The following is a 16324-nucleotide window of genomic DNA, read 5'->3' on the forward strand; positions in this document are numbered from 1 at the left end:
TCTCAGCTGCCTAAGGAGTTTGGTTGTATTTCTATTTTTGTTGCCAGCAGCACTCCCAATTTCTGCATTTAGGATACTGTAGCATTCTGCTGGCACAGCTGTCCAGAATAAATCTCAGAGCTGATCTGGCCAAAAAATAAACTAGTTTAAGAAGTCAGGCTGAGATGGGGAAGCCTCCCATTCTGGTCCACAGCCCAAAGACAGCCCCAGTCGATAGCATGCAGGAAAAAGCAACCGAAGGACACCCGTGGGTGGCTGAACACAGCAATTCAAGTGCCACCATATTGATCCAATCACATGCTTGGCTGTGCAACCCAGTTCTGCTTAGTATCTTTTACAATGGCCAAAACTTGTTAAAATCTTCCACTCTTAAAAGCGTGAAAGCTTACTTTGAGATGCTTACTTATTTTGAATGAGATTACTTCACACATCTGACTTAAAATGCAACCACAAACGTAAACTGTAACAGCTGTAAACCCTGTTAGTAGTGCACCTGTATTACAGTAATAGCACACTAATGCTTTATCCCACCTTATTTTACAGACACCTGTAAACATCTGTGGGAGGAAGCAAAAGGCTAAACTTTGTTAAGGACTCATTTGTCTATGAAATAAACCATTTATTTAGGTATTTTAAGCAACAACCACTCATCACAAAAGACTCATGTGGGTTACGTTTCATAATAGAAGCCCCACCAAAAATGAAATAACTACATGCAAAAATGAACTATATTCTAAAGCTCTTTAACTGCCTCTCTACTCATTAACCCTCATATTTTCCAATGCATATACCATGACATTAAAAACACCCTAGTATTCACTTCCCAACAGTAATTTTTACAAAATGAACCCTCCCTCTTCTTCACTCTTAAACTTTTTGCTTTGCATTATTTTCATTTACTTAACAGCTCCTCCCATAATCACAAAACCTAAGGAAGTCTGTAAGGTCCTGACAGGAGATATGCACTCAGAAGTTCATTTCTAGTGTGTCATTTTCAAGTGGATAGGTTTATCTGCATTAACTCAGTATGGATATTTATATAAGAAACATGAATGAAACAGATTTAATACAGTTTAAGTGTTTTTTTTTTTTCCCTCTGTTAGAACTCAGCCAACTAAATAATTACAATACTTCAATACTGCATAAGAATGCTCACACCGGGGTTTAAAACAAACAAACCAACAATTCAAATTGTTTTTCCAGAATGCTTCCACGTAGACAACACTACTGCATAACATGACTAAAAAAAAAGACAAAAAAAAAATATATCCGTCTATTTCATCACTGCCTGAGAAACACTTGGAATTCTAACAACCCAGAGAAATATTCAAATGCGTTCAATTTTTTCAGGGTATTAATTTCAGCAAATGAATTTATCACACTTAATTGTTGATAAAGTTTTACAAGAATACATCATATATTTCAGAGTCCTAAATATAATCCAATTGCAAAAAGATTAAAGTTTTCTAATATTTTATAAAAATATCATCTAAGTACAGAGACACGTGTGATGGCCAGATGGATTCAAACTCTTGTTGACTTCACAGTATGCTCCTGACACATATATATATAGGGTTGGTTGTAAAGCATGCTCTTTCATCATCTTGGCAAGCACAACTAAACAGCTGAAAATCCATTTTGTCATTTGAAACATTTTTGCTGTTTCTTTGGAAGTTGAGCAAGAGTTGTTTCGAGCCAACTGAACAACTAAGTTCTATCCTGTACCAAAGCAAACTATAAAACTGTACAAGAAACAAGCACAATTAGAAAAAACTGAATTGTTTTCCTTGAAATGGTACACTGTACATAGGTCTTGGTAGCAATGAATAATTATTTTTGTAAGATAAATAGAACCAATTCACAAGCAAATGATTTCTTTACAGTCCCTACCCCACTGGAAAAAAAAAAAAAAGCAGAAATGGAGGAAAAGGAGAAACTAGGACATTTATGTCAGGGGGCTTCAAAAGTTAAGAATAAAAAGCATGCTGTGACTATCAAAAATGATTTTGAGAATTATTTTGAAGGCCAGCAATAATCAACTTGCTCTGGACAAAAATCATTGTCCACTTGTGCCCTACACACTAAGTTATGTCTCCAAAAGAATTTTAAATCCTGAAATTGCCAAGAGAAAACACAGCAAAATGAAATCACTGCAATACATTAAATTTGGAATACTAGACACAGAAACATTTAACAGTCTAAAGGGCAAGTCAAAATATCAGGGCAGAATTAGCATGGCAAAAGAAGGCTCAAGGCCCAACTGATTCTTTGCCAACAGGCTACCAAGGTGAGAATAGGAAGAAGCTCAGTAAGAACCCCCCGTTCTCCAACAAGAAACCCTGCAGCAGCTTTCCAAAGGAGCTTGCAGCTAGTGATTAAGACGACAATTTCATTATTTCAAGTCTGATTTTGCAACAAACTGATTACAAAAGATCCTTTTAGGACCTTTTTCTAAGAAGTCAAAGTAGTGAGAAACTTTTTAGAAAAAAAAGAGAGCTAAGAGAAAGGCTTTGTAAGGAAGAGACACAGGCAAGCCAATGACAATGTACAGCTAGGAAATCAAACAGAAGAGCTAAAAAGAAAAAGACAAAACAGACCTACAAAATGAGAACTCTCAGGAGCCCGACAATGACACAAGAGCAGTACTCTAGTCAGACAAACTTAAAAGAGCAATAAAGCTTCCAGCATTCACATGTGCACGTGGAACAGGACCGAAGTCTGTATTATAACCTCCCATTCCTGTTTAGTACCTTCCTGAAGAGCTGACTCAGGTGACTGTGTGACAGAGGGGGACGATCGTGGCTGTGAAGAAAGTCCTGAAGCAGATGTCCTTGCTGAGATCACAGCAGGGGAAGCAGATGTTCCAACCCCAGGCTTGGTAAACTGAATGCTCTGGCTTGCGGAGTGCACAGGCTGTAAAGAATCAATGCCACCTGAGAACAGAAGAAAGCACAAACAACATTTGCATTTGCACAGGCAATTACACAATGCAAGCAATTGTATTTAATGTTGATTTAACAGTAACTACAAGAACACAGTACTTTGGAGAGATGCTATCATACAAGTAAATAGGAAAGAGGAGTTTATCTTTTTTAACATTAATTGTAATTTAAAGAACTCTACTAAAATTAACAGATTGTTCAACAGCAAAAAAGGAAGACAATGCAGTATTAAAAGATCAGCAGAAGCTGAATTAATCCATTTTTGTTCCATCCCCAAAACACGATGTTTTCACATGTTCCTCTTCCTAGGTAAGAGGAACAGAGCCCATGAACGATCCCTCCCTGACAATATTCCTCTCAGCAGCAGGAAACCTGCAAGGCAGCTGTGTAGCACAGCAGCAATCTGCCTCCCCTGAAGGCTAGGAGCTTTGCAATTTCGTTACTCAATTATGAGACCCATATTCTAAGCAATCTGATTCAATCAGCCCTGAGTATGCCACAGAACTTCTGATGTGTTTTAAACATCTGGACTAGATATAATCTGCTTAAAAAAAGAGTCAGATTAGTGCTTTGAGAGATTTAACACAGTCTAGTCAAAATTCCTAGCAGATAAGGACAATATAACTTCAATTAAGTTAGTTTTAAAGAGGGTCTCTCCTTATTTATAGTTTGGAAAAAATCATTGTACAATGATTCTTTTTAAAAACTACTCCTTTCTATAAACTACTGATGGACCAAACTGTTAAAAACAGGAATAGAAAGAAAATAGTTTGAGCAACATGACTCACCAAACACACAGAAATTAAGCAATGAGATTCAGATGTTTTTATTTGCCAAGTACCAATTTAGGTTACCAAATTCACTAGAGGATTTGTGTGTAATTGCAACTTGGCTTCCTCTGTACACACAGCTGAGCAGTGCATACAGCCCTAGACTTCCTCCTAAATAATGGAGCTGCCATTTGAAAGGACTTCATGGGGAAGTTGAGGCTTCCTTTACAGGAGCAAAAAGAGGAGGTTTAAGATGATTCTCCTGCTTTTCTAACTTACCTTCGAAATCGACAGCAAAATTTTCACCATCTTAATGGGCCCTTTATTACAATGCAATTTTCAAATATAGCATGGAGCTATGCCTACTGCTTTTCTGCAAGTATTACCAAAATCTAAATTAAAATACATACTTCTTCCAAGTAGATACACAGCTTTTTCTACTGAAATGTACTTGCTGTAACTTATGCTTCTACATACGATGTCTTGTGGATACCCCACAGAAGCACCAGTGAGCAGAAATGTTGTTAGAGAGCTCCACGGCTTCCTCAAGCAAAATCCAGGAGACGACAAGGGAGGATCTTTCACATTAGTGCATTTACCCAGCTTCTGTAGCAGAGAAAGCTGCATATGGGGTTTGTGTATTTTCCACACCAAGGCAATAGAGTGATAATTGCAGCTGTAGATACCTGTACTGCTGCAGAGCATGATAAACGCTGGTATCACAACCAAAGCCAAAACCTGTTTACACCTGGATTAGCCGAAGATGAAATACTTCCTTGCCAAGTACAAGATTTCTATTCTCAAGTGTAAGCTATCCAAAGTTTCCTAGAAACGACCAGCTCCTTCAGATTTACTGTAAGAAAATGTTTTTAAACCTTGACCAAAAAGATATTTTTTTCTTCTTACAGAAATCCACCTACAAAATTACAAATTAAGCTTTATTTTGCAACCCTAGAAAGCTTTTGGAAGCCATACATAACTAAATACAAAGGATTATAATGGAAACTCAAATTTAATCTCTAAAAAGGCATTGTTAGTAACTCGTCACATAAGATAATCTACGGTTATAGGAAACATGCTAACAGTTTTTTTTTTTTTTTTCTCTGTCTAGCCGGTAACAAGATTGCACCCTATTACACAAGTACTGATCAATTTAGGATGATGCAATTTAGGATTCTAGATCAAGACAAAACTGGGCTGACCACCAGTTTAAAGTTTCTCATTAGCTTGTCCAGGACGAGCCCAATTAGCCCATGCAACACCCCGACAATCGCTGTCCCAAGAGACACGTAAAGCCAAGACCTTTGTCAGACTGCAGTAAACACAAACACTTTGTAACAGAATTTTCTACATTTCCCCACATACTCCCTCCCTCCTTCAATGTGCACTGACTTTTCCTTAGGGCCTTTCAACCATGAACAATTTCCTGGACTGAAAAATATCAAATGATTTTGTAACCAACCACTCAGTTGCAAAGGCCACCTACCAATAAAGATCTACAGGTAAAAGGTATGTTATGGACACAATCTACAGAGCTCTGTAAATCAGAGGTAAATCCTCATTTTTCCTATGCACTACCCCAAAACTTTTCATTCTGTTTCCAACTTGAAATCTAAACTAGTAAAGTAAATCATAGTAGTATCTTTCTGTTTAAGAAGAGATGGGAGAACCATCCTGAGTTGCTATATTCACGATATTGATTTATTTTCCCCCAATATAGCTATATTCACGATATTGATTTATTTTCCCCCAATATAACAAGTAATTTCTACCAAGATATTTACCAGCTCCCCACAACTTGGTTTTCAGCAGCATCCTATCTGCACAACATTCTACACCTTGGCTGCAGCCCCTTCCCCTTTTTCCTACCACATCTATGCTGCTAGATTTACAGAATTATACCCTAAATTCCTACAGATGTGGGGCAGCGAGGACTTGAGACCCTGATCTGACAGAAATGGAAGTACAAGTACATTCATGAGATCATGAAATTGAAGTGTCTCCAGCTCAAGCTGCCTGCCCACAGCATAGTTGACAAGATCCATAAAGCAAAGAAATCCATCCCAGGCACCCTCAGGAGTCATCTCTCAACCCCCCCCCCCCCCCCTCCAGGAGTGGGGGGAGACTCAAGTAAAATTTGGGCAACTTTGCTGACAAAACACATGGATCCACACAGACTGGAAAGTACCAAGAAAGTCAGAATGCACCAATTTCAGCTGAAAAAGCTGGAAAAAGCAATAAGGAAAGCTACTGACCTAGAAAAACAAAAAGCTTAAGTAATACAGCGTGTGTTATTTACATAGGACATCAATGCTTCCATATAGATTTATACCTATACTGTTTTGCTGAAATACAGAATTTAAAACTAGATGAGGGCATTTTTCTTAGGGGAAACTAGTTTAAACCAGCAATAACAAAATCTTAAATATTTGTTTCCTGCTTCATTTACAGTCCCTAAAGCAAATAAAATTATTCTTACTGGCTGGCATTCATCAAAACAGGCCAGCTTTGAGAAAAACGTTTTTCTTGCATTTCTTCTTTTTTTCCACTGAAATTTCAGCAAGCTCCACTGAAAATACTTTAATGATCTCAGATCATTAGAAAAAGTTTTAGAAATGCTGACAAAGTTTTAGAAATGCAACAAGATCTTCTCCTGCACCCTCAGCACGACACAGAAAGGCTCAGTGGTTTGATTTTAACAGGCATCAGCAAATTTGGGGCTTTCAAAGGCCCTGCGCTTGCTCTTTAATTGGTTTATTTAAAAATCTGATTGTAAGTGCAACACTTACAACTTTTTAACTCAAGTGTAAAACACAGAAATTACCACATTTCAGAAACTTATGCCAACCCAAGTTTCTTGGGCAAGTCCTGTGTAAACACAGGGATTTTATTCAATATTTATTTTATTCAAAACACAACAGTCTTCTCTATAAAGAACGCCCCATTTTCCGGCCAGAGAACTCTGTGTTCACTAACTGCACAAAACTAGTATTGAAAAAGTACAGTAAGTCAGTAGCATCCTGAGTCCTTCCAAGATGTACTTATTTATAATTTAAGGACTGTGAGGGGGTCCTCTTTCATAGCACAGCAGCAATGACAACAAACTACCTTCTCAGTATTCTAGGACTAGGAGAGGGTAATAAAAATTTCTTTACATGAACAGTTTTAGAAAGCATACTAAGGAATTTCAACATATCAAACAACATTCAAGCAATTTTGCGCAGAACAGACTGCAATTGTTTTCCATCATTTCCCTCCTGGAGAACAAACAGCAGGAAGGATGAAACATTCCTTCTTACAAACCATAATAATTTCCTCAAATTCTTCGTGTGTTATATAAATACTCTTTCCAAAGATGTACAAAATATGGCAAGTCATTTTCAAGATTACTTTTTTTTTTTTTTTTTCTTTTTTTGAAGGGTGCTAAGGCTTCAAATCCTATGCAAAGTACTCCAACTGAGAACAGTAAAGCTGCACTGGGAAATTCAGAAAGTATCTCAGTGCCCCAAAAAGTGACTCAACTAGATCTGGACCAAACATTCATTTGGCATCTTCTATTAGCCTGGTGTTGTAGCAATTGAATTATTAATGCATTTTAGCCAAAGATATTGAATTCTACACTTAGAAAAAAAATAATCACACAGCAAAAATAGTCAGGCTTTGTCAAAGGCAGTCTGTTTAGCCTCAGACTTTGTAAGTGATGCCATTCTGTAAATTTAAATAATGACAGGCTGGTATTCTATGAATCCTAATTGTGCAGTTGGAAATAAATTTGTATCTAATCAATTGTATGTGGCAATTCAACCTGATCAGATAACTACAGTGACATATAAAGCAGTCAAGTACTAGCATAAGAGTGGGACCATGTCAATCCAGGCTTTAAATTCCTATGAAACTGCACCAAGGCTGCTCTTTGAGCAGGATTTCCAGCCTGTCAAACCAATGCTGCCAGCAAAACAGCCCCGCTTTCCCTTCAGTCCACCTACTGGTTGCTACCTCAATTTGCTCTCTCCCAGTCAGCAAATCCAGAGTCATTTGTGTGTTGAGCATGAACCAGGAAATCAGTTCAGGCTGAAAAGAAAGAAGTTCGGCTCCAGATAAATCAGTTCCCCAACCCAGTTCACTGGGTTTTAAATTTCTGAAGAGAAGAGCACAAGCATGTTCACTTAGGTAAATGTTACAGAACAAATTTAACTCTTGAATTAACAATAAAACTCTCTAGACAGAGATTGAAAAAAAAAGTACTTTTTCAATGAACATATCTAAGAATCTAGACCTTCTTTCAAAACAGCACAAAAGACTTCCCTTCCAAGCCAACTTAAAAATACAAAAACACAACCAAAAAAATAACCACAAACCAACCAGGAAAAAAAAAAAAAAAAAAAGAAAACATCTTCCCAGTAGGGTCTTTTGCTTTATCACTCAATGGAACATGTCAGTGATACAATTAGCTGCTATTGTCAGGACTGCGGTAACCAAAAGAGAAATGCCTCAAGAATCAATAAGAGCAGAATTTAAACTTATGATACAGAATTTCACATACTGAATAAGTACGAAACAACAAAACCATGACTTCTGATGTTTCCCAGACACATCTGGAAGTTCACTATCTTTCAACTAATACTGTACCTGTATTTATTTGGTTGTTTACTTTAGCAACTGATCCAGTGAGACTCCTGCTGACCTTGTCTTGAACAGGCTGAGCAGATGAAACGGTTGATAACGTTGAATTATGTCCCACAGGAACATGCTGTTGAAGCAAATGAGGTACTGATGTACTCAGGCTAGAAAACACATTTGTCTCTTTGAACTGTCCGGCAGCAGGTAGGCTCTGAGAAGTAAATGCCTGCCCATACATGCTGCCAGTAGCTGCAGGACGATAGGAAACGTTAGGATACATGGCACTAGAAATCACGGGCATGGCATAATGTTCAGAATTAAGGGGAAATCCCTGAGATGCCACTGAAGAGCTGACAGAAGTGCTGTAGCGATTACCAAATGCTGAATATGACTGCTGAGCACTCGTATGCAAGTAGGATGCAGGTGGTATTGCTCCTTGAACAGGTCCTTCAGCTGCCACCACTGCATGGGGAGTTTTGTTGTAGAACTGCTGCGATTCCTGGGTATTCAACACATTGGTACCCACAGAAGGGGCCATGACATTTTGTGCTGGTGCTGAATAGTAGCTGGAGTGGTAACTTGCTGTATACTGATTATCTACACTTGGAGAAACAGCTTTATTGGGCACTTGGGAATAGTGTCCTGAGGGCACACTGTAGTTTGGAAGATGTGAGCCATAGCCAGAAGGGAACTGCATCAGACTCTGCACAGGACCTGAAAGGAAGAGAAAACATCTCATGGATTAAAGGTGTATCTGCTAGTAGTGCCAACAAACTCTGTACTTACTACAATTAACAAACAACTGCTTTCTTCTTGATTTCCCTCCCTATCTTTGAGGTCAATGTCCATCAACAGAACAAAAAGAACAAACCAAGTACAATGCAAGTAAAATACCATGTCTGAAATAATTTGCACACTCATAGATCAGAAAAATGGATCCTTTCCATGCCAAGGTCCTATGCATCACATCTCTATTTTGAATATTTTAAGGTTTTAGGAAAATATGTAAGCAAATAGTGAGCAACAGCAAGCACCAAACTGGTATTTCAATATCTGAATGTAACAACACACCCTACAGAAACTGAAAAGCTGCAGTCACATCAGTACATCAACACTGTCTTTACAACTCCCCCACATGGTGACCAAGATAAAGTGCTTTAGAGAATTTATTTTCCTTTATGTTATTTTATGCTTTTAGAAAAAAACATAATTTTTATGAAACCACAAGGTACCTGACAAGGCACTTATGTTTACTGCCTGATATTTACAGCAGTAGGGGAGATTTCTGGTTCAGAGAAACTGACCTCAGCTGTCACCGCAACTGCCTCTGCAACATTAGAGGTTAATTACATACTGGTCCTGCAAGGGTAGAACAAGTACTTGCTTGCTAGAGACCAAACATTAAGTACGTCCTTTTTTTTAATTATTATTATTTTTATTTTTTATGCAGATTGATCAATGGTAAATCTTACAGTCTTCCTCAATTTCTTTTCCTGCACCCTGTTTTTATTCTCTAGTGCATTTCCCTGGATCATTTCCTTTCTTAAACTCACCACACCCTACTGCTTACATCATGCTGTGTGTCTGTGTTATTTCCCAGCTCTCGGTGAATAGAAGCGTGCAGCACGACTCCATGCCATGCACATTAAACAGCAGCTGTGGCAATAATGAACAGTGGATTTGCCCCCCTACATTTACTGCAACCACAAAAAATCAAGTATTACTTCTGTATGTGCTTCTGTTGAATAATCAAATTTGAAAAAGTCACTGTTCTCAAAGTAACATCCAGGTGGTCTATGATTAACTTGCAAAGCAATTTTAATAACAATTTGTTAACAGAATGCATTAAGCAAGGAACATAATGTCCAAAATTGTTCTCTGATAAAATTAAAAATTACTTTTTGTTACAAACCCAGAACACTGAGCAGAAAAAGCTAACAAACAAACAAACAACAGTAACTTGGACCGCTGGGCCAAGAGACAGAAAGGCCCTTAAGGAATAAGCATAAGGAGCTTAAGAAAATACAGACACAAAAAAAATAGAGATGTACTAACAATTTGGAGCCATACGTAATTTTATGCTTCTGATTCACTGCTTTTCTGAAAAAGTGGGAGCTGCTTCCTAATAATCTGTAGCTTACTCTCCTTTAAAGGAGAATGATTTTCAAGTTAGTGACTCACCGACAGCTAACTACAGGCTGCACTTACGTGATCTTTAGCAGACTTTCAACCTGCTTTTTGGAAGTCTCCAAGAGCAAACTGAAAAATACACAAATAACTTAGGTCTGTCACAGCTTACTGCTATAAGCAGCTACGACATCGAAGGTGGCAAAGAAAGTTGTTTTAGATGAAGAGTCTGTGCATTTGTTCTACTATGGTACGGTATGCTGAATAAGCTAACCGAGCAAGTATAATTTAGAAACTGGTTTAGGAGCACCTCACTTTAAATAAAAGGCTACCTATCAAATAATCTCATAAAGTCTTGCATTATCTGGTTTAAAAAACACATACCATATTACCAGTACAAGATACCAGTTTCCACATTACAAAACATCCAAGTTACCTTTATTGCTATTCCTAACATCCATTATGAGTTTAAAACTGCTCAAGAGCACACACAAGTACGAATCCCATCAAGAACTCATCAAGAAAGACACAGCTGACATTTGAAAAGCGATCTTTCTGATTTCAAAATCCCGGTCCTTTCAAAGCAAGTTTTTACAACTAGAGAAGAAAGATCATTCCCATTATCTTAACTGAGTTTTTTGTCCACTTGATCATGAAGAACATGAACAAAGTAATTTTTCAGTGCAATTAGTAGCTGAAGCTGCTAATGATGACTAGATAATTGGGCTGTTTTCAGCGCTGGAAATGTGGGTACGTTTCTGGTGTCATTTTGAGATCTGGTTAACTTCACGATCTGTGCTGGTGTCTCAGGAAGTATACATACCTTCCTCTCACAACACTTGACAACTCTCTTCCAGAAAACTCTGTAAGAGGAGTTGAAAAACTCATCTGCACACAGAAAGCGCACTGCTAAAATGCCATCTCCATAGTGGAAAGCAAGGAAACTCTCCTTCCACAGACAAATTAATACCTTATAATGTGTAAGTACATGTACATTAGCAGGTGAACCCTGAAAGCTTTTATCACTTTTTAAGGAGAAAAAAACCCACAACACTACAGGAGGAAAAAAAAAAAAAAAAAAAAAAAAAGGGCCGTGGCTATACAAACACCTATATAAATTAGCAAAGTTTGGCTTTCTTAGTGTCATGTGTATATGTATTCATGCCCAAGCCTTCTCTTACCTGAATAACTGAGCCTTCTGTCATACACCCTCCATGTAATCTACATACCCTACAATAAAACTGCCCTTTCCAGTCAAGAATACCTGTTAGGTGTTCACAGTTGTTATCATCTGTCTCCACTTCAGAGAACACTCACTGCAGCTCCCTGGTCTCTCTCTAATCAGCTGGACATGGGGCAGCTTGACCACACCTCATCGAGCTCTGCACATCCTTAATTGCCAGCAAAGGACCCACCAAATAAGTCACTGCTGAGCTCTCACAGCAGCTCAGTGATGGCATCAGTCAGCTTCCCAGTTCCACAAAGCTTTCAGGAATTTCATACCTCTATCCCCGGTATCAAATTTAACTGAAACTATCCAAAAGATCCAACATGGGAGGAGGGATGAAAACCAGTCCTAAATGACTTCATAATTGAGATGATGATCCTGAAATGTATCATATATCATCAGCATCCTGATGATACTAACTGTAATCTTACAAAGCACTCGAAGATAATACTAGTCAAAAAATGTCTTGAGAAACATGGGAATTCAAAACAGTTAACCTCTCAGAGTTACAAATTTCAATACATTTATACTGTTAACACTGAAGTCTTCAGTGGCTACAGGAAAAATACACCATTTTTAATACTAATTTAACAAGCAAAATCTCTTTATGCTGTTGTTCGGAAACAAGTCCTTTTCTGATTATGTATAAAGCTACCTGTAAAATCACTATAATAAAATTTTCATGAACCTGCAAAACTTTATTCAGAAAAATTCCAGGTACAAGCCCCTGACTGACAAATAAAATACCAGGCAAGGTCCCCTTTCTTTTTAAATGCTAAATTTAAGAACAGAATCAAACCAAAAACACAGAGAAAAAAAAATAATTTAAAACTTACACTAACACTTAAGTCCCCAAAGGTCTCAAATGTGGTCACTGGACTGGGCAAATAATATTAAATACAAAGCTGAACATCCTTTTAAGTATTACTATACATGCAGTGAGTTTCTTTCTGTAAAAAACAGCCTCTCTTTCATCAGACACCCATAACTTCAAAGGCTTAATCTGAAAAATCTATATTTTATGATATTAACATGTATGGTGCACTCCAAACAACTGAAATGACATGCTATGGTCTATTTTACAGCCAATATAGAAATAGTTGTATTCACTAAAGTATCTTACATTTAATCTTCCTTATACTGATGTAAAAGGAAATTGAAAAAGCAATGACTACCTTCTTTGTGAAATCTAGTTTCTATATGACAGAATGGAAGTTTCCAGTACTCTTTTTCTGTCACTATTCCCCCTCATTCCTCCTATTACAGTTGTTAAAAAAAAAAAAAAAAAAAAAAAAGGCCTGTGTTACAACTTCACAAGATTAGTACTTGAAGAACAATACACTCATCTAAAAGCTTTGGAATAGTGTTGCTATAACACATGAAATCACAAATTCAGAGTTCTCAGCCTACTGTGGTATATATCTGATGATTTGTAGGCATCTCATAAACACAGAAGGCAAAGGTAAGTTGAGTAATTAGCAAGTTATCTGATAAAAATGTAAGATTATTACTACACTCTATAAAGTGTCTCAGAATTTTTTTAAAAAAACGTATTTGATTCACAGTAAACAAATGGTTTACTAGAAGGTTTAAAAGATAGAATATCGACAGCAACATGAAACTAACTCATTAAAATAATAAATCCTCATGATAGCTCTTTAAAATTACTGTTTCATTCAGTTAAAAGTACAAGGGGAATATGCACTGTCACTTTCTGTTTGTTTCTCTGAAACATACCTCAAATTCATTGATGAGGTTGTATCAGAGTCCTGAAGGTGTGGTATTTTCACTAAAAGCCACGTAAGTTGGAATTTTGTAATTCAGAGAAATTTCAGCTTCGTAATACTAAACTTTGAAGAGCACATCCGAAGCATTAGTTTCTCCCTGAATTACGTGCTTACTTCCCTTTTCATTCACTGCACTACCTGTAGGCAAACCTCCTTTGTAGGCATGTAGGAGCCCACCTATGAACCACCCTTTGGACACAAGCAATATCCATGAGAAAAGATTTTGTAGGTCATTACCCTCAACAGCAGCCTGCGCAGAACACCATCTGTGCACAGTGAGCCTGGCCCGAGATAAGAAGTTTACCAAAACCAAAGCCAAAACCCCATGAAGGATATGGAGAGGCCTGATGTCGATGCCAGGCCATCGTTAGGCAGGGATGGAACAGAGGCAGACTTTCTAAAAACTTAACAAAGAACTGGTTTCACAGTTTCCCAGGTTTAAAAGCAAGGAGTTAATACCTCACAATGTGAAAAGCGAGTCACTGCTTTGGGAGTTTGCAATATTTTATATTTTCCAGCCAGCCACGATTCACAGCTCCCCCCAGCCCCACTGCCTCACTGCACGGGCACCCTGACCCCACAGCACCAACGCCCCGACCCCCATTCCCATCCCTCCCCTCAAAATCTCTCCCAAACCCACCCCGCTTCAACACCCGAAGTGCAGAAGAGGCGAACATCCCCCTCCCGGAGCCCCGAACCCTCCGAGCACCCCGCAGGCCGGAGGCCCCTCACCGTTGTGGCAGTGAGGAGCACCGCCCTTGGCCGCCGCGGCCTCCCGGGAAGCTGCGGACCCGCCCGGGTACATGGCGGCGGACGGCCGCGGCGGCAGCCCGGCAGGCGCGGACACGGCTTCCCGCAGCGCTCCGCCCCGGCGGCGGCCTGGGGTCGGGGTCACCCCAAGGGCCCCCGGAAGGGCCAGGCAGGGCCGCGCAAGGCTCCCGGCAGCCAGGCCTGAGCGCCGCTCCCGCCGCTGCCGGCCGCTAACACTGCCGACCACAGCGTCCCCTGGCGGAGCCTCCGCACCCCATTGCCGGCGCCGCCCTCCCTCGGCTGCGGGCGGCCCCCCGGGGCATGGTCCCGCCCGCGGGGGGGGGGGGGGGCTCCGGGCAGGCCAGGAGGCGTCGGGGGGGCAGGGTGCACTGTGGTGTTTTTTTTTTTTTTTTTTTTTTTTTTGTTTTGTTTTGTTTTGTTTTTTTTGTTTTCTGTGGAGAGAGTGTGGTCTCTGTATGAGGGCTGAAAATCATACATTCACAGAATCGTTAGGGTTGGGAAAGGCCTCTCAGATCATCTGGTCCAACCATCACCCTACCACCAATGTCACCCAGTAAACCGTGTCCCTAAGCACCACGTCCAACCTTTCCTTGAACTCTCTTGGGGACAATGATTCCACCACCTGACCAGGTTCCAATGCCTGACTGCTCTATCTGAGAAGAAATATCTCCTTATTTCCAACCTAAACCTCCCCTGGCACAACTTGAGGCCATTCCCTCTAGTCCTATCACTAGTTACCTGTGAGAAGAGGCCGACCCCCAGCTTCTCACGCCTTCCTTTCAGGTAGCTGTAGAAAGCAATTAGGTCTCCCCTGAGCCTCCTCTTATCCAGACTGAATAACCCCTGTTCCCTCAGCTGCTCCTGTCCTGGTCTGAGTTAGGATAGAGTTAATTTTTCTCCCAGTAGCTGGTAGGGTGCTATGTTTTGGATTTAGGATGAGACTAATGTTGATAAAACACTGATGTTTTACTTGTTGCAGAGCAGTGCTTACACTAAGCCAAGGACTTTTCAGCTTCTCGCTCTGTCCTGACAGCGGGCAGGCTGGGGATGCAGCAAGAGGTTGGAGGGGACAGACCCAGGACAGCTGACCCAAACTGGACAAAGGGTATTCCATAGCATCTGACGTCATACTAAACAATATATAGGGGTGGCTAGCCAGGGTGGGGGGCCAGCTGCTCGGGGATAGGCTGGGCATCGGTCAGCAGGTGGTAAGCAATTGCATTGTACATCACTTGTTCTGTACACACTGTTATTATTATTACTATTATTATTATTATTTCCTATTTTAAATAACTGTCTTTATCTCAACCCACAGGCTTCACTTTCCCGTTTCTCTTCCCCCATCCCAGAGAGGGAGGGAGGAGGGTGAGTGAACGGCTGTGTGGTGTTTAGCTGCCAGCTGGGTTAAACCACAACAGTAGCCCTTCTCTGGACACACTCCAGAGCCTTGACATCCTTCCTCATCAACAAGACTGAAAAATGTCACCAAACTATTCCTCATCAAGAAGCCTCATCTCGCTTTCCCTCATCAAGGCCTTGACGAGGAATAGTGAGGCAAGGCTTTTCACTCTTCTTATAGACCTTATGCTCTATATTCTCTAAACAGAAACAAAAGTGTTGTTGAGCTGCCCTTGTGCAGCTGGCAAAGGACCTCCTTCCAGTTCAGCGCTTTCCACAGACAGTCACACATAGCCCGTATTCATTTTGACTGTGTGCCTGCCTCTACAACCAGTCACCTGTCATTCTCTCAGGCACTATTAGGTGCATTGCTCAAGTACTTCATTTTGTAAGAAAGTTGAAAGTGCAAAAATACATACCGGTGATCATAGCAGCCATCATAAAAACCGACAACAGTGAGTCACCTTTACTTGTTACAAACACTTTACCAGTTCCTTCCCTGTCTGCATGCTGTTTTTCCTACTAGTTATGTGTGTCTGTCATTAAATATGTGGTTAATTGCTTTGCCCATATGCTAAGCATATGATCCAGCCATGTTACAGTTATTCATTCAAAGCATGCAGTGCATCTCTAAGTATTGGAGAAACTGACTGTATTTGAAAGTGTCTTGGCCTGCACACC

At 39.8% G+C, this 16324-nt stretch overlaps 1 protein-coding gene across 1 annotated transcript in view; it reads right to left on the reverse strand.

Moving 5' to 3' along the window:
* Positions 1–14453, reverse strand: part of LOC118165896 (protein transport protein Sec24B-like) — a 34903-nt gene extending 20450 nt beyond the window's left edge. Inside the window, exons 1-3 of the mRNA XM_035324279.1 lie at positions 14207–14453; positions 8342–9046; positions 2751–2933 (exon numbers count right to left, since the gene is read on the reverse strand). Of these exons, the coding sequence (XP_035180170.1) occupies positions 2751–2933; positions 8342–9046; positions 14207–14279 (961 nt within the window). The 5' untranslated portion in view covers positions 14280–14453. The remainder of the gene's footprint in view (positions 1–2750; positions 2934–8341; positions 9047–14206) is intronic.
* Between the last annotated feature and the right edge of the window lie 1871 nt (positions 14454–16324).

Source organism: Oxyura jamaicensis, chromosome 4 (assembly GCF_011077185.1).
Source record: "Oxyura jamaicensis isolate SHBP4307 breed ruddy duck chromosome 4, BPBGC_Ojam_1.0, whole genome shotgun sequence".
In the NCBI taxonomy this organism is placed as follows: Eukaryota; Metazoa; Chordata; class Aves; order Anseriformes; family Anatidae; genus Oxyura; species Oxyura jamaicensis.